The sequence below is a fragment of the Leptosomus discolor genome, chromosome 1 (genome assembly GCF_034619465.1).
Source record: "Leptosomus discolor isolate bLepDis1 chromosome 1, bLepDis1.hap2, whole genome shotgun sequence".
NCBI classification, from domain to species: Eukaryota; Metazoa; Chordata; class Aves; order Leptosomiformes; family Leptosomidae; genus Leptosomus; species Leptosomus discolor.
The window spans coordinates 96,876,671-96,898,989 of record NC_141391.1 but is presented as its reverse complement, the minus strand read 5'-3'; the positions used below and the strand labels follow the sequence as shown (position 1 = coordinate 96,898,989).

At 49.0% G+C, this 22,319-nt stretch overlaps 1 protein-coding gene across 1 annotated transcript; it reads left to right on the top strand.

Annotated features, from left to right (window-relative positions):
• The first annotated feature begins 4,872 nt into the window (after positions 1-4,872).
• Positions 4,873-21,036, top strand: DIPK2B (divergent protein kinase domain 2B). The gene is made up of 5 exons (XM_009947250.2): positions 4,873-5,218; positions 10,086-10,350; positions 16,891-17,064; positions 18,829-19,117; positions 20,293-21,036. Exons 1-5 carry the CDS (start codon positions 4,995-4,997, stop codon positions 20,631-20,633), a joined length of 1,293 nt encoding a protein of 430 aa, XP_009945552.1. The 5' UTR covers positions 4,873-4,994; the 3' UTR covers positions 20,634-21,036.
• The last annotated feature ends 1,283 nt before the right edge of the window (positions 21,037-22,319 follow it).

Genomic DNA, 22,319 nt, shown 5'->3' with positions numbered 1-22,319 from the left:
CTGATTAATTACATCCAGGCTGATCAAACAATAGGGATTATTTCCTGGTGAGGCAAAAAAAAAATGTCAAAGTTTTACTCCTGTTTTAGTATTTTCATTGTTTCAAAATGTAGAAAAATCTGCACACACACACACATAATGTCGAATCTTCTCACAGTGAATTGAAGTGCAAATATGCTCTACCAGCTCAGCTGTGGTGTTTCACACCACCTACACCTCAGTGGCCCCTTTTTCTGTCTGTATTTGTAGTCTGGGCTGTGGGTTTTGTTTGCCTGCTTTTTTCTCCTCCTCTCCGTTTCCCTTTCATCTTTCACAAGAGAAAAAGGGAAAGAAACAGGGTGGGGAAAATAAGAGTATATAACAGAAGTTGTCCATTACAAATCCAACTGGAACAAAAATTTTCTGTTGCAGATCACTTCAAAACAGATGTTTCTTTCATAATCATGCAATCAGGAGGAAAATGCAGAAAAAAGGAAGTGATCGCATCCTCCCAAATGTTATGAGTTTTGTAGCATTCAAAAAGACACATTTTTCATTTTGAAAAAACTGAGAATGTGCCAAGACGCTCTAGCTATTAATCCGCACATCCAGCCTGAACTGGGAATGAAGTGATAAGCAGCTCGATATCAAGTCTGTACTGGTTACTTGGCAATAGTTTAATGATTATCTTGGATGTGATTAATGAAAAATACTGTTAAGAATAATCATGTTGCACCACACCCTAAGCTGACTTCCACCCTGTCCTATGAAGCTGCTCTGTGCAGCAGCCAAGGTCTTATCCAGACCCTGCAGACTGTCAGAGCCAGGCAGGGCCCACTGAAGACCTCAGGAAGAGCAGAAGCCACTCCTCTTCCAACAGAAGTTTGATTTTTCTTGTATTTTGTTTCTTTTCTGTGTGTGACAGTGGGATGCAGCCCTCCCGCAACCCACCAGGCAATATTCTGTTGCTCAGCAACCTTGTACTTGCTGAGAAGGCTCTTTTGCAGCAGTAAACCTTGGCCAAAGAGGAAAATGAGTGACATGACACCTGAAACCTGCAGCTTACGTTGCTGAAGCAGCAAGGTCCCTATGAGCAGGTGCAGGTCAGTAGCAGCAAGGACCCTGGCGGCAATGTCAGCGGAGGAGCAGCAGCACTGCACCTTCTGATCCCCTGCATCTGGTCTGTTCTGAAGCATCTACTGTGATTATGCAAAATTAATTAATTAAATAATAAATTAAAAATGCCTCCTGCTCTGCAAAGCCACTTCCAGTGTCCCAGTTAGATCCAGAGCACGTAGCTGGCATCACGTTTCGCTTGGGGTGAGCCAGACAGCAGTGCCGATGAGATGGAGAGAGGGCGGCTGCAAGGCTCCACTGGCATGACACCCACTCCTGGGGGCAGCCAGAGTTGCTGAGGGGGAGGTGGGCAAGGGACTGGGGTGGAAAGAGGCAGTGGGGAACAGCTGGATTGCATTAGTGGCTTGGGTGGAGACTGGGAGGCGGGTTAAGTAAAAGGTGTATTTCATCCCATGAATACTTGGGAAAATCAGCCCGTCCTCCCCTCATCCCCTCCGGAGCCAGCAGCAGGGGAGGGCAGGTCCTCTTCCACCTTGTTGAGCAGTTGGAGACTGCAGCCATACTCCTCCCAACCCACAGCCGTTGGGGTTTGCACAGACTGGGCATTTTTGGGACCCAGAAGGTCCACTGCCCACAGGATTGCGGCCAGGAGTGAGGCTGTGCTGCCGGGTGGGTTTACAAACCCCTCGTAGCATATGGAGAAAGGGGAGACCAGGGCACAAAGGCTAAATAAACCCTTTTACCTCTTTTTTGGTAGAAACCATTCCGAAAGATTTTCTGTCCTTGTTCTGACTTTGGTAAGGCAGTATGTGCATTTTGGTCCATATTAGAAATTCTTATACATTATATCTTCTAGAAAACTAACTAGGCTATTCCGTTAGGGCCACTGCCTCCATGTTCTCATGTGGTTAATGGTCTCGCATAGAAGTGTCTTGTTAGAAGTTTAGTGAGGGTCCCATCAAGTCAATTAGGCCTAACCCATCAGCAGCTCCAGCAGACGCCACTGCGATCAATGCCCTGAAAATCTAACGTGCTACTCCCACCTGGCACAAGCAGAGGATCTGCTGCAGACCTGGCTGTTGGCCACTGGACCACAATACCTACGTGCCATGTTACCGGAAGGAGAGGAAAACAAATACAGGCTTGACACTGAACCACCTCATTAAAAAAGAGGCTGCTTTCAGAAGTGCAGCCCCTCTCACAACATGCAGCAAGATGTCGTTTCCTGGCTGCCATTTTAGGCTAGCTCAGAGGTATGTATACTCATTTTTAAGCTTTGTTTTCAGTGCTGCGAGCGTGACTGAGCGTTTCCTACACACATCATCTGTGCTAGGGGACAGCCCAGCCTGAGCAAAAATGCTTGAGGGAACAAGGGGGCTCAGACCCTGGGGACAAGTGCAAATGTGATCAGCAAGCTCCAGGTGGGTATGGCAGACCAGCTCCCACTCTTTGAATAAAAAGTTGGTTTTATAACACTTCAAGGTGATGCAGGTGTGATACAGTGTAAGAAAAATACAATTGCACATGCTGTTCCTGGAGAAAGATAAACATTGCTTTACACATGCCTGAACTACGAAAAAGTGCAAGAACAACATAGCCGTTAAGGCATCATTAACAGAACAGAAACCCTGCTATCCATGTAGTGTTTTTTCATGCCAGAGGACAGGGTGTGCCATGGGAAAGGCCCAGTTATCAGTGCCAGAGGCTGAAGACCTCCCCTTTCCATGGGTTGCCATGGGGCAGTGCAGGCTGGGGCGCCAGGATACAGGACCCTGGGTCTCTGCTTTTAAAATAAGAGAGGAAGATTGAAGACAGAAGGCAGGCAATTAAATTATTAAAGAAACTGAAGGATATGTGTTTTATATATTATGTGATGAAGATAAAGACAGATTGCTGGCATTTAATTTTGGTACCATCCAGGGAATAGCTGGGCAGGGAGCAATGTGAGTATGGGCAGTGTTGCAGAGCTACTGGCAGGAAACAGTGGGAAGGGCTGATTTCTGCAGAGGGGAAAGGAGTAATGTACTGGCAATAGGAAATGCCAGGCATAAACTTCTGGATGTAGGAAGCGGTTAATACTGGTGTTTAGCTCTGGTATGGCTCTTTCCACCAGCATATTTCAAAGAGCTTTATACTGGAGTGTAAGGCCAATTGTGAACATGGCACAATGCAGAGATGTGCGCTGAATGGACTTGTTGGTGTACCAGCACTGCCCAGCCCCTCTCGTTTGCAGCGCTGGCAGTGTTCATTATATCCCACTTACCTCTCAGCAAGACTTGTTACTCTCGCCTGCCTGTGCTGCGCCCTGTAGACAAACCCTCAATGTCATGATCTCCGTTTTGGGCATAGGGTCACACTGGGAGATGAAGCAACCTCCCACATGGGTAACGGAGCTGAGGAGAGACCCCAGACCTCGCGGGTGCCACAATTAATGAGCTATCTGTGCTTGAAACAGCTGCCTTGTGCTGTTAGGATCAGTCTCCTCCAGCAGCCCCTCTGGAAAGTGAGGGTCGATCGCAGAGCCCAGCACACACCCCTGCAGCGCACACACCCCTGCAGCTCACACATCCCTTAGACCCGTCAAGCTGCAGTAAAACACTGGAGGGGATCATAAAGGATGGCTACAGTGCACCTTTTTCTTCCTTTAAAACATGTGCTAGGAAATGGTTTGACCACATGGTGTAAGTGATCCAGCTGGGGGCACAAGAAGTCTCTAAAGCCTCGGTCTGCTTGTCACTGCTCTTGTAGTGAGATATGGCCCAGGAGAGCCTCCCGTGTCAATCAAAGCATGACAGCTGGATACGGGAGAGGAGCAAAGCCTGGTGCCACCACAGCAGCGCACTATGTGCTGTGCTGTCTGGGACCAGGGTACCATAAGGGATGCCCCTTCTAAGGTCTGCTTTCCCATCCTCGAGCAGCTGCCTGCAGCAGCTTGCCAGGGCCCATGCCCACACCCCAGCCACTCCAGGCCTGGGAGAGGTGTAGTCCTGCATCCAGGCCAGGATGGGTAGCCAGTAGTTTCCAAATATTTCAAGTCTTTGGCCTAATGAGAACAGATTTTGGGTGTGATCACAGTAGTTTCTAAGTGCATCTGAAACCTCTGGCAAGCTCCCACGTTAGCCCTGGTGCCTTTCTCTAGCTTCTCTTTAGTGCCAGGACCATCGGGAAAAGGTATTCAAAATCACACAAGTCTTGCTGAGAAAGGCCCTTTTTTCAGGAGTGGCTTCAAGGCCAAGCTGTTACGTCAGCTAGGTGTTTTAGAAAGCTTCAGGCTATCCTCTTTCCATGGCATGAAACACTGTGGTGCAATTGCTTCTAAACAACTATTTTCAAGAAACAAAACAACGATGATTCCAACTGACAGTCTTTTCAGTGTTTCTGTGAGAAGGGGAAACTGAGGCAAGAAGGCATCTGAGAAGTCAAACGATATGCCATCGCAAATCTCCATGAATAAAACAATGCTAGGGGTCTGATTTCTGGCCAAAAGTGCATTTCTGCCACACCATTACTCTTTCCAAATCAGTTTTTACTATGTGTCTTGCATATGCCTTTTGCTCCAGCGACAGGATATCCTTCATTTGTCTGCACAAAGTGCAGATGAGCACTTCTTCGTGTTGTTTTCCAAGTCGGCTGATGGGAGGGTCAGCAGGGGCCAAAGCAGCTACACCAAGTGAAGGAAAGGTAACCATGACAACCCAAGTTATCTGCATCCTCCATGTATTTCCTTCTCCCCACCCTACATCATATCTTTCCCACCCAAACCTCAAGCCAATAGAGCCAATGACCAGCTGGCAGGATGGGGACTGCAGCAGGGTCTCCTGCACCCAGCGTGTCTTGCCGTGTTTTGGGGCTCACCACTGCAGGCTGAGGTCATCAAAAAGAGACCAAAAGTGTAGAGAGGGGTAACCTGCAAAAGGCAGAGCTCTCTGCTACTGTAGATGGGGCGCTGGATATGTTGCCTTGGCTCCAGAGTTGCAGATTCATTGATGCTCCTCCTGGTTTTGGCTCTGAGCTGTAATCCTTCCACAGCAGCAACAGCTTCTCCGTCAGCGCCCCACATCAAACCCAGCTACAGTTTCGGCCGGACTTTCCTGGGACTTGATAAATGCAACGCCTGCATTGGGACATCCATTTGCAAGAAATTCTTTAAAGAAGAAATAAGGTCAGAAACTCAGCACAGTAATTCTTAAAGCATTCTGCATAGTAACTTGAAAGTTGCCTGTTAGTATTTCCGGGTACTTTACTGAATGACAATGTAAAGAGTAACTTAGCACTCGGTTGCTATTACAGCACCTAGTATTTTAATTAATGTCTATAAGCTCCTGCTTTGCCTCTTTTCTTTTAAAGCCACACAAACATAACCAGACTTCAGCCCTGAATTATAATTTGAAAGCAGGAGTAAAAGGCACAACTTTCTGCATAGAGAGTGGCTCTGAAACAACTCAAGGCAGTGATGGGGGAAGGGAAGAGGGAAGGAAGAAATCAGCTTGTTTAGATGTACTGGAAGTATTTTATTATTAGCAACTGGGTAAAGGCAAAGGGGGTTTAGCTTTGTATGATCCCAACGGGCTGTGTTAACTACAAACATATAAACATGCTATATAATTTTGTACCAGGTGCAACAACACAAATGTGCAGAATTTCACGTGCGTATTAACTAACATCAAAAGCAATCTAAACCTGCCTGAGGCATGAGGACTTCTGCACATCAGGTTACCTACGTGCTCGAAAATAGACGGGGCTAAATTATTAGTACCCTTTCGGGACGTTTCTGTGAGAACCTGAAGGCAGAGGCAGAAATTGCATCTGCCTCGAAGTCAGTGAGACATATGCTGTCCAAGCGGTCGTCAAACTGATCCAATCAGTTCTAGGCGCAAAAGCGAAGCATATCGGACGACAGCAGGGAAAATGTTGCCAGTGTATTTGAGGAGAAAGTTAAAGGCAGTACTCAGCAGAGGAAGGGTTTATTAGGTCTGATATGATTTATAGAGCCATATGCAGTTTCTTTTATAGATATAAAAGCCTGGGGGAGAAGAAATGATTATAGTAAAATTGTATTTTTAATGCTATAATGTAAGTAGTGTAATATTGGACAAATCGCCATTTTTATCTTAAACTATCCTATAAAATGTAGCATAGTAAAACCATAATGGTTTGCCTGGGATGGACTTGTAATACCAAACATCCATCCTTCCCTTACTGCTGCTGGAAAAGGGCAGCTTGTGGCTTTGCTACGCCAGGGCACCCCTTACTGTGGCACACCAGGGGTCCCATCCCTCAGCGCTTCGCCCTCTTGGCTTTCTGTCTCCCCTGGCTTGTGCCAAGGGTGACACCAGGACGTGCAGTAAGTAAGGTGCAGAGGCGCTAAGGAGGGACAGGCCAGCAGTGCTGAGTTTCTCCCAGCCCAGCCTGAGCTCCCGTCCCAAAAAGCAGGATGGATTTGCAATCAGAGTGTTCAGCTGAGTGACATGGGCTGGTGTGGGTCTGCAGGGGCTGGGGGTGCGTTCAGGGGTATGGGCTGCCCTACATTTTATTCTCTGCAGCAACAGGGTGGCATGGGAGCTGGCTCCTGCTCCGTGCCCCAACCTGCTGTGGCCCCTTTGCCACCCGCCTGTGCAGGGTTTTCAGGGACCTGCCGGCGGGTACAAAGCAGCTTCCTCACGTGCAGCTTGTTGCAGGTGCACCACCATTTCTGTTACTCCCGCTTAGCCACTGGGGATGTTGGGGCCATGCAGCTTCCTTCAGCCCTACTGAAAATAGCGGTAGCCTTCTGCAACAAGCAACTGCCTCTGGCTGGCCGGTGGCCAGCTGCATGCTGCACCAGGGTGCGGGAAAGAGGTGCTACATGGCAAAAGCAGGAGGGCCCCAGGCTGGCTTTCCTCCGGGGGACAGCAGGAAAGGGGTGTGGGTGTGCAGAGGGTCCGAGTGGGGTCCAGGAGAGCAGAGCCACAAACATGTGGGAGCAGGCTTCCTAAACCACAGACTTTCTTTCTCTCCTCTGAGTCCACTGTCACATTCCCACAAGCAGTGCAGTGCGTAAATACTGTTCCGCTCTGAGCGCTTTGGAAAGGGTAACTCTTAAAAATGTTCTCCTGAGCAGTCAGTCAGCTTCAGGCTTTCCTTTGCAGGGTTAAACTTGTTCTCCCACTTGATTTCTTGAACAGCCAGGATTTTTTGTTGAGTGGAAGGTTAAACGGTTAAATGGGGGAAATTTCAGTGGCACTTATACTCTTTGATCCACCCCGTGTACCTTTTCACATGTTCACAAAGGTGGACAACTTGGCTCTACTCTGTGTTAATCCTCATTAGAACATGCTTCATTAATTCTCCATCATTTCCAGGAGCTGTGACATGCATTCACACTTGAATAACGAGTAAGAAGATGTGGGTTTTGTTCCCAGAATGGCTGGTGACTCATCTTGTGCTCTGATGTTCTTTACTTCTCTTATCTTTGCCCAACTTTATCCATCTGTAAACGAGAATACCAAAGCCTGCCTACAAACTGTCCTGAGAGCAGAGCACAGCAAAAGTTTTCATAAAAAATACTAGATTTTCAAAACACTGCGAAACTGAGCTGACCAAAACTATTTGCAGACTTCTGCCAATGCTGGTGATGAGCTTTGGCCAAAAGTAATGGGAAGGAAGTCTGAAAAAGCTGGAATGCTTCAATTTGGTGGGGTTTTATACGGCATTTCTTCGGTTTTGGTTTTAAGACTTGACTTACTTAATTTTTTTTAAAAAAAGTAAAACTCCAAATGCAAGCAAAATTATTTTGGCTGAAACAGAATACTTCATTTCATCCAGGAAAAAAGAAAAACAAGTTTGATTTTCTTCAATGTTTAGTTCTGGGTTCATCTAAAATCTGTGATCTGTGACTCAGTTATTCACACAGATCTTACCGAAAGTCTTAATTAAAGCACATTCAGGCTCTTAGCTAAAAGACCTTCATACAAGAGTGAATTATTGTTACAGCACAACATGATGATGAATCTTGAAAATATCTAGCAAGTGTGCCAGGCCAGTGCTGCGCTGCTCAGAAATGATGCCAAATACAGAATTGCTGCGGCCCATGCCGGGTTCCCAGGCCCGCGTGGCTTTCCTCCAGGAGCTCCAAGGAGGAAATCGCTCCGTCCGCACTCAAATTAGCGCTCAGCCCCGGATTTCACACATCCATGCACTGCTTGCATGCAGGAGGCGGCGCTTTCCTGGTATCTGCCTGACGTGAGCTCCCCTGAACACACACACTTGAGCCAAATCACAAGGCACATTTGTGCTTAACTTCAAAAAGAAAGAAAGAAAGAGAAACCCAGCCCATAGCTGTCTCTTCCCTGTACGTGCCTGGCACACTGCGCCTGCTTTGCAGAATAGGCACTGGGAGGGGTCATGATGCACAACAAATCACAGTGAAGCATAGCAATTATTCTCTGCTCTTTAGTCCTAGATCAAAACCAGACCAAAAAAAACCCCAAAACCAAACAATGCATTTATCTTCATGTCAGATGCCCTAATCGTAGGGGAGCTTCAATTTCATCCTGGGCAAAATGCCCAAATGACCAAAATGCCTGAACCCCCTAACTTGCTCACACAAGGGGCTGGGCTCCTTTACTTCTGGTCAGCCTGCATCTCTGAGACAAACCTTTTGACGGAGGCATATGGCTAGAGTTGAAAGCCAAAGCAGAGCAAACACCAGCATTTCAGGGAGACAGGCTTTCCCTGCTGGGCACCCATGCTTGTCCCAGAGCTAGGCTGCACAGTGTCCGTGGTGGGGAAGGGGAGAGAGGTGCTGCCTTCAAGAGGGGTTGTGGTGAGGAGGACAGTCGGTCTGTGATGGCAGAGGGCAGCTAGCATTGCCGTGTCAGTTATCAGCCTGAAATCAAAGGAAGTTAATCCCCCCAAAATTTCTCTGTGCCAGTTTCCCAACTGGAGACGAAAGGAAAGATCAGCTTCAGCTTTCAGATATGCTAATGTCTTTTCATCTAACTCCAGCTAGCTGGTCCTGCAGGGAACCTCTTGCCTCTCCTGTTTCAGTACTGAGCTATCAGCATTAATTTATGGTGAGATTAAATTAGGATGTGCTTTCTTACGCACTCAGGCAAGAGTATCCTTAGGAGGCTTTAGAGGCAGCAAATGTGTGACATTGGCCAAACCAAAGGTCAGAGTTCAGCCACCTTCCAAGAGCAGGTTACAGACATACTTACAAAACAGGCACCCACCATGCTCCTCAGCTCCTGCATGCATGACGGGTGTGTGGGCAGGGCTGAGGGGGCTGCTGAAACAAAAAAAAAAATTGTCATAGCCTAATTATCCGGCCCATATGCTCCCTTCCTGTGCCTGTGTAGGGGGAGCAAAGCAGTGTAAGATCTCCATGGCTACAGTGGCACTGCACGCCCAGGGCACGTGTCCCCCAGTGCCCCTCAACACACCCCAAACTCTGCTGCTGTCTGGGGAGACCGCTCGTCCCAGCTGCTAAAATACAGCCAGTGACGTTGAGGGGGACCTGTCGATGCCAGTACTCAGTAAAGCCACCAACTCAAAAGAAAAGGTCATTTTGGTATTCCCAAATACATTTATTGTCAGGAGGTTTTGTTCTGCAGGGTGCCTTAAAGTATCAAGTACTTCTTTTTTTGGCTTTGTTCTCTGGGATTAAGGAAATTTAAATGTGCTGGGGATTCCCCATGAACCCAAACCCTACAGCCCTCTCCCTCCCCTCTGTCTCTCTCTGTGGCCCAAAAGACCCCACTTGGGCATTTCATGCCCTGCCCCATGGCACTGTTCGTGACAAGGGATGGTTTAAGCAGGAAGCAAAGGCAGGCATTTTTCCCAAAGCATGTTTCCGTGGCCGGTGGCCTCAGTCTGCTCACCTGACCCTGGCGCCCAGGGCCACCCACCTGGGGCTGCTCAGCCTTTGCCATGCGATGGCAAAAAGCCCCTGGGGCTGGCGTGCGGCAGAGCAACTGCGGTGACGGTGTGCGGGTGTCCGTGTGGCTTGTTAACCCGCTCTCCGTGGGGCTCTCGTTTTGGTTTGGCAGGTTTGACACCTGGCTTTCTTCTCATTTAAAGCTGCCCCCCAGCTACCTGCTCAGCTACTCGGGCAACTATACCGATGATGCCAAGAGCTGGCGGCTGGTTGACATCACCCGGCTGACCTCCAAGTACCAGCACGACCGGGCTGACAAGCGCATCTGCACCTCCCTGCTGAAGACGAAGACCTGCAGCCTGGAGCGCGCCCTGCGCCGCACGCATCGCTTCCAGAAGTGGCTGCGGGCCAAGCGCCTCACCCCCGACTTAGTCCAGGTCTGTGCCCCGCAGCCCCCTGCACCCCACACCAGCGGGGGGAAGTGGGGTGGGGGGGAGAAGGAGCCCCGTGGGGGGGGTGCCATGTGGTTTTGGGGGTGAAAATAGGGTCTGAAGTGGCTGCGACTTGCTGGGAGGAAGGTGAGTTTGGGTGATGGCCAGTCCTCTCCCTCCTGCTCAGCTGGTGGAGAACGTACAGCCCTATACTCCCCCTGTCCAAGCCCACCCACCATGAGGAAGAGGCAAAATGAGACCCCAACAGGAAGAAGAGCACCTGAGGCCCGGGGCCAGCCCTCCTCCAGCCATAGGTAATGCCATGGCGCAGCCTGGCCAGGGCTGGGGCTCGGCCCTGGGAAGGTGGGCATCAGCTCCCAGCTCCTCATGCAGGCTGAGGCTGAATGCCCATGGAAAGCCATAGCACCCACTGGCTTCAGGCACGGGGAAAACATAGGGCCGTGCACACAAACTTGGCAACAGCTTGAGTGGGGATATTTCTGCTGGTTTTTTTTTCCAGTTTTCCATCATATCACCTTTTTTCTTCTTTTTATTTTTTTTTTCCTGTCATAAAGTTGTACCCATATGGGTGGCCCATGCCTTGAAAGTGATTTTGCTCCGGACCAGGGACTGGGGCAGCTTGGATCTCTCTGCTTGTGGCCAGCAAGGCAAGCAGCTTGGGCAGCTGGAGCCAAAGCCTCGATTCCTCATCCACCTGCTGTCTATAGCAAATGATCTCAGGCATGAAGAAGCACGCTGCCCTTTCTGTTGCAGTCCTGGGGTGTCACAGGCAAAGCCAGGACAGCCAGCTGTGGGGGGTCACTGCCACCAGGTAGATGGGTGGCTGTGGCATGGGGAGACAGACACACAGGCAGGGCAGAGTGGGCAGGCTCCAAAGGAAAGTTGGTGTCTGAGCACCGCCCGTGCTGAGGGATGCCACGGGCAGCCAGGGACAGTTGCGGGGCAGGAAAGCATGTTTTGCAGCTGCTGGCTTGCATCTGAGAGCAAAAGTCCCCTCCTCAAATGCACAAGCATGTGTGTGTGTGTGTCCCACCCAAACACCAGCAAAGCATTGCAATAACCACCAGCAAGGGGCAGGGACCAGGGTGGAGTCTGGATACACCCTGGGAAGTGGCTATGAAAAAGCGACTTCTTTTTTTTTACTATAAAGGCAACTGCTTCCTCCTTCCTGCACGCCGCTGCATCCTCTCAGCTTTGCTGAGTGCTGAAGTTACACTGCTTTAGCTTTTTCACTTCTATCATGCTGTGGAGCAGTACACCTGAGGAGGGAGAGTGGGAGACCCTATGCTGCAGCAGCAGGAGCAGCACTGGGGCTAGTGCCTGAGCTGCACCGAGAAGGACTTCACCCACATCGCTGACAGTCCCGTGTGGCAGGTTGTCCTGAACCCAGCACCATCCCAGGGGGTGAGGTGCAGGATGACACATACTGGACAGGGAAATGTCTTTTTTGGAGCAAAGCTACACTGTGTGTTGTCTAGTAACCTCGGGAGAGGCACTAGGGAGAGGAGGCAGATTTGCATTGCTTCCACTCAGAGCATCCCTCACCTGAGCTTGTGGGTCACAGGCAGGGACAAGTCCTCTTTGGGGTGGGAGGCAGCAGCTTCCCAGGAAACTGCTGGCCACTGTTGTCCTCCAAGACAGGACTGCAGGAGGCTGCAAGAGGGCAAGCTGGGGCGCCAGGCTCTCCAACATTTCTGAAGTGTCCAAAGGGTTTGGGCAAAACTGTGCTGCCCCACAGCAGTGATATGTGAAAGGGGAAGGAGTTGAGAGCTTAAAACTTCCATTTGCTGAGCTAGGTGAAAAAGTAACTGGAGAAATGTGGCTCTGTGGTGTCTCAGATCTGCTGTACAGTTAAATCATGAGCTGAACCCAAATCTTTCTCCTTAAAAGGCTTTTGATGTGCTATAGAGTTTGTGCTACCCTGTTCTCTCTGACACTGAACTCCTGGCTGGGTTGCACGCACACATACACACACACACACACACACATACAGAGCACAATGAGAAGACTCTGTCTAGGGCGCCCTGGCCTTGCACCTATCCAGTTTCTCCCGGGCTCTTGAATTTCCTGATGTGGCAGCGGGAAGCAGAACTGACCCCAGCTCCAGGGCACCTCTGAAGCAAGCTCAAGGGCCAACCTGGGGGGATATGCCCAGGGACAAGCTCCCTGGGGCATTTCAGGAACCCCGGCAGTTTTTTAGTTTGCACACCGGCCTCAGGATTGCTCCACTTGTGTTTGCATGGTTCTTTGGTTCTGTAAATCAAGTAGAGAATCCTAAACCGGGATATAAATCCCTTCTAACAGCGTATAGGCTTGAATACACAGAGGAGCACGGTGATCCAGAGGCCCTGGGACCTAGGACCCCCCCCTCCACATTTCTGCAGCAACCACTATTTAAGATGGGGCACGTGCTCTGCAAAATGGCTGCTGGTCTCACAGTGGTCTGAATCGAAAAACAGCCTGCGGCAACAGCATTTCAGTCACTCAGTATGTGTGAGTTTGTACATGAGACCCCCTCCAGCCCCACTGTGTCGGCCACCACAGGTTACAGGGTGGCCCCCTCAAGCCATTCGGCCTCACAGAGCTGGGGATCCTCTTCCTCTCTGCCCGTCGCATCTGCCCTTCGCAGAGCCAAAAGCCACAGGAGCGCCTCTGTCTGCACCCCAGCCCAGCGCTGCTGCCCCTCTGCAGTGTTTGCTGGGCAGGTGCATGTTGGTAATCCAACATGAGCCATTGGAGGGGGTTTCCTGGAGGTACCATACATCACTGCAAATATTTATCTGCAGCACTGCTCCTCTGGCTTTTTTTTCCTCCCCTCTCTCTTTTCGGAGGTGTTAACAGCACACAGCTCTTGATGGCTAACACGATGCCTACCCTGTTTCACAAAGCTGCAGTCAGCCAGCGGTGTCTGTACTCCCCTTCCTGCAGTTTTCCCTATACAGCAGCACCGAGGAAAGCTAATGGGCTCAGGTAATTTTGTCTTATAGAGCAGGGAATTACAACAAACTATAACATGCTTGAATCAAAATGACAGACCACAAAGCAATGTTTTTTTCACTTTATGCTGCCTGCCCTGCCTGACCCAATCATCAGCTGAGCTGTCTGCCACAGTGATTATTTCACTCACCACAATGAAAATCTTTATTGGATGCAGCGAAGTTAAAATCCAGCCCATCTCGGAGATGAGCAGAATTTAGCTGGGGCTCTGCCTACACAGTAACCCCAGCCCCCCGCAGCTTTGCCCAGGAGCTCATCACCTCAAACCGCGCTGTGTGCTTTTCCTGTTGGAGGGGAAGAACAACAAAAAAGCAGGTTAGTTTTAGCACAGATCACCCACAGGGCAAGTTTACAGCCCTGCCTACAAAATACAGCCTGCAAAACGCTGAAGGCAGACAGACGAAAGCAGCACCAAGGTGAAAAGCCAGCCATTTTCAGCCCCCTAGGCTGTACAGGATGTACAGTTTGAAACTACTGACCAGCACCTCCGCCTGCCCTCAGCAGAGGTGCCAGCACTGTGGTTGTTTGGCCTCTGAGTCCCGTACACATCGCATCGCTCACAGCATACGGGCAGCAACTCACTGATCTGGCAGCTGGTCAGTCCTAGGAAAGAATGGGCATTACGGGGCTCCCAGAGCCACCTCCCAGACCTGCCACCTCTTTGACCTGGTACCTCATCATCAGAGATGTACTTCGGTGAACCTGCTGGCAGTGGGGATGAGCCCTGTAGCTTCTCAAGGAATCCTTAGTTTCTTTCTTTTGGGGGTGAATGAAACCCTTGGATTCACATGGCCGGGAGCTACGGGTGCTTTGGCACGTAAATCCAAGTGTTTCCTACTGGAGCCCACCTTAAACCTAGTCTTTTGGTGAAGCTGTACCCAGGCGACGGCACACGGGGCAGGAGGTGGCTGTGTTCTTGATCTGTGCCATCCTTCGTTGGGCTGGCTGAGGAAAAAGCAAAGTGAGAATTTGTCTTCCAGAAGTCATCTTTACATCAGAGTTAATTCTGGTTGTATCTGCAGTAGATATGCGTACATATGTGTACATGGGATTTTAAAACTTGTCACGTACTGTGCAGTACAGGGAAAAAATCACAGCTGAGCACAGGTAGGCTTTGCAGGAACTACTCATTATCAGATACAAAAATGTGGGTATTTAATCAAAGCAAATAAGAAGTTTTCCTTCTTGATCACAAACAATGCATCAGGCTGTCTATCAGGTCTTATTCTCTGGAGTGATAAGACACCGCAAAGGACTTAAGATATTCACCGATAAATAAGTATCTCCAGTGTTTCAAGTATGTGTTCTTCAAATTTTTCTTCCACTGACAGTTTTTGTCTGACAGTTTTGCAACTCTGGCTCCTTTGCTGCTGTAGGGGTGTTTCCATCAGTCTGCTGGAAGGGGAGACCCCACTCCACTGAGACACTCAAGCAGGTGCTGAACTTTATGTTGTTGACTAGCTCTGCCAAAATCAAAAGGCCCCACTGTCCAATTTTGGTGGATCGGGGCTTCATTAAATCGTAGGAAGCTGCACCAATGGTTGATATAAACATGGCAGCACCCAGCCCTGCTCCTCTGCTCCCCCTCCATCACTGGTATGCCTGAAACGGTTCCTCAGGAAACAAGCAGCCGTGATCACCTCGTGCAGCCCTTGTCCACATCTGTTTAAGAGAATGGGCTCTGACCTTGGAAAAAAGTCCTAATTACAACTTTCATGCATTCTCTGCCACTGTGATTTCTGTTCCTGCTGTATGCTCTTGAGGGTCTCAGCTTTTGCGCTGCAAACTTCTGGAGGCAGCCAGGCTTTCTAACTGTGGCTGCAAATATTTGCACACACACCGAGCTGCAAGAGACTTTCTCCATCGTTTATTTCTTACTTAACACAGTTTCATTCTGCACATTTGTTCTCACTTCTCCTCCAAAGGGAAAGTGACAGAGTCAGCCACAATGTGTCTGCAAGCACTGCAAGACAGAAATCCATAACCATCCCTTCTCCCCACCTCCTTTATGGTTTTAGATAATTAGTTGAAAATAAATTTCCTTGATAAGGCTACACTCGTAACTAGAATAGGGGAGAATTATTTTTGACAAATGTTTTATTCTCTCAGGGAAAACAATGGTTCTTTGGTTGTTGCAAAACAACGCTCCAGTTGGAGTTGAGTTTCTTGGGTAGTTTTGACCCGGTATTGGCATTCAGGGCTTGTTTCATGCAACCAAAGGCAAAGGAGGGAGCAGTTGGGACCTTACTGAGGCCAGCAGGGAAGCAGAGGAGGGGATGTGGGAGGTCCAGTCCCCCCTTTCCACCTCCGACTGGGAGAGCAGCACACTCCTCATTTCCTTGTTTCTCCATTTCTTTGTCATGGCTGGGTAATTAAGTGTTTTATGCCAAATGAACAGCTCGTGCAGGAAGGGCTGAGAGAGACCTACCTCAGAGTTACCAAATGACTTGGGGACATCCTGAGTCAAATCTTTGCTCTCAGCGTGAAGAATGGCAGGGAGCAATGTGAGCTCCAGTGCTCTTTCCTCTGAAGCACATCTCCCAGCCATCACATTACAAAGAAAACCTGAAAAAGTAAATTTGGTTACTGGGATCATTTGGAAGAAAAAGGCTTATCAAAAACCTGATTCCTTTCCCCAGCAAAGGCATGGCAGGGCAGCGTTTCTGTGCCACTATAGGCAACTCCCCATACATCTACTCTCCTTGGCTATTAAGGAAGACTGACTTCAAAAAAAAAGGTCTTTTTTGACTATGAAGGTATAAATTTCTATGCCATTTATCCCAGCCATAGATTGCTTGTGCAATTTTACAAGCCAAACATCCAAATCTGAAGGGTGAAATACAGTAATGGTTGACTCCATTAGCCCAACAGTTCTTTGTTTGCTACTGGTATTTACCAAAAAAATATGCGCAGGCTATTAAAATTTGGGTTTAATAGTTAATGCGCAAGTTTATCAGAGAGAGAGTATATCCTGTGCTTGTACCCACATACAGTGTTTATTTACACTTTTAAAGCATGTTTACTGACCTTAGCAAATGGTATTTCCAAGAAAGTTGCTCACAGGTTAAGCAAATAGCAAAGTGATCAGAAGACATTATTTAACAAGGGAAGTGACTCACCAGCTTAACGACAGGGAGGCCTCCACCAGCGAGCTGAGATGCCAGGGCTGGAAACTGGGACAGAGGGAAGAAGCTCACCGGCGCGGAGCAACATGGTGCCACACAGTCGGTGGGAGATGAGGTTTTCAGTGTCATGTGTAAAGCAAGCAGCTGTGCCGTGAAGACTGGGTGCCATTTTTGAAACTCTAGTTGTGAACAGGCATTTTTGGATGGCACAGGTTTTTTCCTAGGAGGGGTTTGCTGTAGAAATCCCCCCGTGTGCCTGTACCCTTCAGCAGCTGTGCCGCAGGGGGCAGAGGTGCAGTGGGCAGAGCACAGAGGTACCCATACCACCCAGCATGGGCCAAGCGCATTGTGACATCTCAGGCTGGAAAATAAACATCTTTGTCATGTTGCTCCCTCTCACCAGGGCCTGTCTAGCCCAATGCTGCGCTGCCCGTCCCAGCGTCTCCTGGACAGGATCGTGAGGCGCTATGCTGAGGTGCCAGACGCTGGCAGCATCTACATGGACCACCTCACCGACCGGGACAAACTGCGCCTGTTGTACACCCTGTCAGTGAATTCACACCCCATCTTGTTACAGGTATGTACCACCTTGCCCCAGCTTGAAACACCACCCTGCAGCCCCTTGCAAGTGAACCCTCGCATGAGACGTGCGCCAGCCTCCAGCTGCAGAGGGGTCTCAGCCCTGGTCTTTGGCAAGTACCCTAGCCTTCACAGAGCGTGTTTCTTCTATGGAGTTGGATGGCTGAAGCCAGGCAGACTCCTGCGGTGCTCCTTGCATCAGCCTGTGAAGTTGTGGAGGGGTAGGGATGCCCAGTCCCTTAAATAAATCAGCACCCAGATGGGTTGTTGCACAAGTGCACTGTGAAAGCCAGGGTTCTACATGTCCCTGATAATTCACAATGTTACGTTTGCATGGCTAATACATTACTTAAAATCACTGCCTGTTTATAAAAGAGAAAGGGCATGCTTTACCGTGGGAGAACGAAGATGCAGCACTGAGGTTGAACATGGACTTGGGGAGCACTGATTTCTCAGGCTTCGTGTGCCAGTACTGGTTTTTCCATTTGTATGCCACTGGTAAGTAGCTCCATGGCAAAGTGCAGAGGTGTTTGGTGGAATCCCAAATACAACTGAGCTCTGAGTTTGAAGGCAGAGAGCTGGGAGGCCTCGTGCCCCTCCCCTGGTCCCCTGCTGGCACGCCTGGTATGTGGCTCCTCTCTTTCCTTACGCGCATCTCCAAAGGATTATCCTCACCTTTCCCCACCACCACCCCACCTTTAGTCCTCATTGCTGTTTCTGGCAACCCTTTGAGATTCCACTCAAGAGAGGCAGCGGCAGCACCTATCTGCTGCGCCAGGCCACCCCTGCCCACAGCAGCGCACAGGGCTCTGCCCAGTCCCAGTGGGGCAGAATGGTGCTCGTGCTCTGGGAGTCTCCTGGGGATCATTCAGCCACCCTGGCCACGGTTCACTGGGGCATGAGGCTGCGGCTCCCAGCACTGTGAAGGTACGGGAATGCAGCTTGCGGAGGTGAGAAAAATACGCCAAAGAGAAATGGCTTGAATTGACGTGAATGCCTGAAATGCCTTCACAGTGGAAGGGAGAAGCAACCTTCAACATGAAACTGAACAAGTTCATAGCCCACTTTGGCAGGGCCTAGGAGTGCTGGTGGGACAGACAAGTTACAATGTAAATGGCAGAAAACTTTGTGTCGACATGACTCAGCAGTCACGCAGCTTGGTTTCCGCCTGGGATAACTGCCCTGCTAGCATGAGCTGCAGCAATGCAGGGAGCCCAGCCTGGATGTCCCCACTGCAGCACACACCCAGGACTTTTGTCCCTGAGACTGCAAAGTCTCTTATGAAACAGTTCGTACAAATTAGCAAAAACTGCTTTGGCCCCACCTCACCTCCAAGCCGTGATTTCAGCTATGCAGTGCTCATGAGGGACCCGTCAAAGGCTCCATAAAGACACCTAAAATTAGCTCTTTTGTACCTAAAATTTTCATGAATTTGAAATCTATTATTATCTTAGACTTTCCAGTTAGTCTCCCTCATGGAATAAGTCTTGAAATATCAGATTCTTCTTCCTTAATTAATAAAAGGCAAAAAAAAAAAAGCAGCATAGCTGCTCCAGGATGGAGCAGAACCTTCCTCAGCTGCTGGGCAGGCTGGGGGGAGGAAGGGTGGCGGGCTGCTTTAGAAAGCAAAACATGACACCTGCATTGCTCCTTGAAGCTGGCCAGGGCAGTTGGAAGTCCTCTGGGAGGAAGGCGGGTCTACTGGCAGAGCGCAGCTGCCAGAGGACGGGGGCAATCCCCCCATTCCCGCTCTCTCCGGCAGATCTTCCCTGAGGTGGAGGGATGGCCCTTCCCGCGGTACCTGGGCTCCTGCGGGCGGCTGGTGGTCAGCGCCAGCACCCGGCCCCTGCGCGACTTCTACGGCGCAGCCCCCGAGGTGGCCGCTGACCTGGCCCTCCAGCTCCTCGCTGTCCTCCGCTCCATGGGCACCAACGACCTCAACTACTTCTTCTACTTCACCCACGTGGATGCTGGCACCTTCGGCGTGTTTAGCAACGGGCATCTGTTCATCCGGGATGCCAGCACGCTGGGGATCATCGACAAGGAGGAAGGTACTCAGCAGGCTCCGTGGCTGCGCATCTGTCGCAGGAGGGCTCAGCGAGGCAAGGGAAACAAATCTCTCACCTGCTGCGCTCGGCTCTGCTGCTGGTTTCTTTTTTAATCAACCAAACTCCGCTTGCTAAATTAAATAATGAAAAGTTCACGGAGAGATGTACAGACAGGAAAAAGCATCAGCAGCTCCTGCCAGACTGGCTCTGAGTTTGGAAGGTGACAGGCCTTTTGTTTGTGCAGTCAGTGGTTTGGTGACCGACCGTGGGTGCTTACCTCCTGCCTGGACCCCTCTGCGGCTGGCAGAAGCATTCAACGTTCACAGTGCTGAACGCTGTCATTTGAATCCTTCCTAAATCAGCTCTTTGAAAACTTTTCCTGCACAAATGTCAATATTTGCAAGTAGAAATGTCATAACTTCATTTATGTTAAGTATTGGGTCAAATCAGACTCTTTTTAGGTGCATTTATCACATTAACTAATAATCGTTATCTTTATTATTATTATACAACAAAATCCCCTTTTTGTAATTTTCATGTAAAATCAAAGGATACTATTCACTTTTCACGGGTTACATGGGTCTAGTCCTGGAAGTAGAGCTAGTCAAAGACTATTCTTCTAGTAATTCCACAATTTCATTTTGAATGTTCAACTTTTCAAAAGGCCTTTGCGCAGCTCTCTCATTCAGCTGATCAGATCTCAAATACTCAGAAGCAGCTGTCAGAGAATTTTCCACTGGGTTTCTTTTTGTTGTCCCAACAACTATTACTGTTAACTTGACTCCAGCTAGATGAGCTGTTGTTGCAATTTAATGATTTTGGGGAACATAGAAAAATTATGGGTTTGGCTATTTGTGGTAGTTTTTGTAGGAATTCCACATTTTAGGTTAGTACTCCAGTTCTTCTCAGTTTTTTTGCATCAGTTTGACCTGACAGACTCCTCTCCAATTCCTCTGTCAGGTGGTTCTGCAGAGCTCTGTCATTCAGAAAAATATACATATTCCAGGAGTGAGAAAATTGGCGCATATACAGCTACAGCACAGAGTACCTTGTGGTGAAAGATAGCCGGATCCTTTAGACAGTAGCAAGCCCCACGTTAATACAGAGGTACAGACATACGCAATTATCCAAGATTTCCCTACCATGTTTCTAACAACTAATTTAATTGTCTCTAATAGGGAGCCAGCTGATTGACGGCCAACAGGAGTATAAAGATATATTTAGCTGTTTGACTGTGGACTGCCAGTCTGCATTTGTGTCCTGTGACTCCATCAGAGAGAAGCACAGCCTCGTCATGGTGTGTCAAGAGCTTTTGCCTAAGCTGCTGAAGGGGAAATTCCTGCAACCCGTGCAGGAGAAAATAGATGGCTTCCTGCAGCGCTGCGCCGATGGCCTTGCCGATGACCAGGGTGTCAACGAGGCGGTTGCAAAGCTGGCAGAGCTCCTGAAACCTCTGCGGTCTTGCGATTCCCGCTTTGCCTACCGCTACCCTGACTGCAAATACAGTGACAAATACTGATGGCTTCAGAGGAGGAGTCTCCTAGGAAGGACTGGGGCAGTGTCAGCCCCCTGCCAGTGCAGGAAGCAAGAAGGAACCAGGGTAGCTGGGAAGAGCTGCACCAAACCTGGGGCTTCCTCATCAAGGTGGAGGAGGAGGGAGCAGAGTGCACGCGGGATTTATTGTTCATCTCTCAGAGATGCGTTTGTCACATGGGATGTTAGATATGATGTAAGGCTCATGGATTATTAGCATTATCGTGAGTGGTAGAGAGGATCAATAAGTCTCATTCACGTCTTTTGGCCTTGGAAGAGTTTTCCATGCCATTCCTTAAAAAGAAACCCTCTGAAGGCAGCATGCTCACAACTAGAGAGATAAAGGAACTTTATTACCAAGGAAGTCTTCCCAATTGAGATGATATATATATATAACGTGGGATGGATGGAAGCATTAACATGGGATGGATGGAAGCATTTAAGACTTTCCCGGGGGGGGGGGGGGGGGGGGCGCGGTTAACATGATAAAAATCATAGATAAACTGAACCACTGGATCAGTTCTGTACCATCACCCATCACAGATCGCTTTCATAAAATATTTAAATTTTATTAATTTTATTGCACACAGAACAGAAAGATGCAATCAACAGCATTAAAAAGCTGAAAGGTCCTATGTCTCAAGATTTAATTTCTCTAACCCCCAAACAGAATTACTTTTAGTCTTTCCCAAGTTGATGGACAGTAATTGGAGACTAATAAAGGCTTTTGTTTTAAGATCAGAATAAAAAACAATTCTGGGATGTGATTGTCCAGCAGATACTTCCAGATTTTTCTGTCTAAAGAAAACTGGAGGAACCATTTGTGCAGAACCATTCAAATGGGAAAACTATGATGAGAGGAGAAATAACACAGGCGGAGGATGAGACACTAGTTTACCCTGAGCCCAGTGAAACTGGCTGAACCGTCAATACTCCAGTGTAGGTGCTGAGGCACTTCCCAGGAGCCGGGGGGGTCTAAGTCCTGACCAGCCAGAGGTACAGCCATCCTCATCTGTTTGCCTTTCAAAGGAGGAATCAGTAAGCCAGTTTCCAAAGGAGTGACTCAGGCACCTAAAATTTGGGGTGGTGGGCTCTTTTTTGACAGTAGTGGCCAACCCAGGGCTAGAGGCAGGTGCCTCATTTTGTGGGGGAAATGTGCAAAAGTTGCAGAGTTGCAAAACATAACTTTCTCACCCAGCATCTGTAAGTCTCCATCCCATGTCCTCTCTGTCAAACCTTCCCTGATGTCCAGGGGACTGCCAGACCTCACCTGCGTTTGGGGCTTTCTCCTGGGATCCAGGCGTGCAGGAGTCACCAACGAAATTTGACTGAGCTGAGTCAGAAACTAGACTTTCTGGATCCCCCGTGAGTATTTTCATCATGGAAACAGTCTTCCTCTAGTCATGGTTTGAAAAGAAATCAGTAACAGCATAAAAGCAGAAAAAGGTGTGAGTGTATTTGCATTGCTAATCATTGTACAGACCGGGAGCAGGAATGCAAGTCAAGATTTTGTGTTGGCCGTGGAGGGGCTCTGTGTGCGCAGAGCACCTGGCCTGGGGTTCAAGGCAAGTGTCGCAGACAGTTTGGGCATCTGAAACCACACACAGGTCTGACACGGTGAAAATCTGCCCCAGGACATTTATTTTGCCTTTCCTTCTGGCATAAAATATCA

Coding starts and splice junctions, on each gene's coding strand:
- DIPK2B (XM_009947250.2), top strand. CDS start 4,995: ATGGGGCGCTGGATATGTTGCCTTGGCTCCAGAGTTGCAGATTCATTG. Junction 10,351..16,890: donor TCACCCCCGACTTAGTCCAG/GTCTGTGCCCCG, acceptor CCCTCTCACCAG/GGCCTGTCTAGCCCAATGCT. Junction 19,118..20,292: donor GATCATCGACAAGGAGGAAG/GTACTCAGCAGG, acceptor TGTCTCTAATAG/GGAGCCAGCTGATTGACGGC.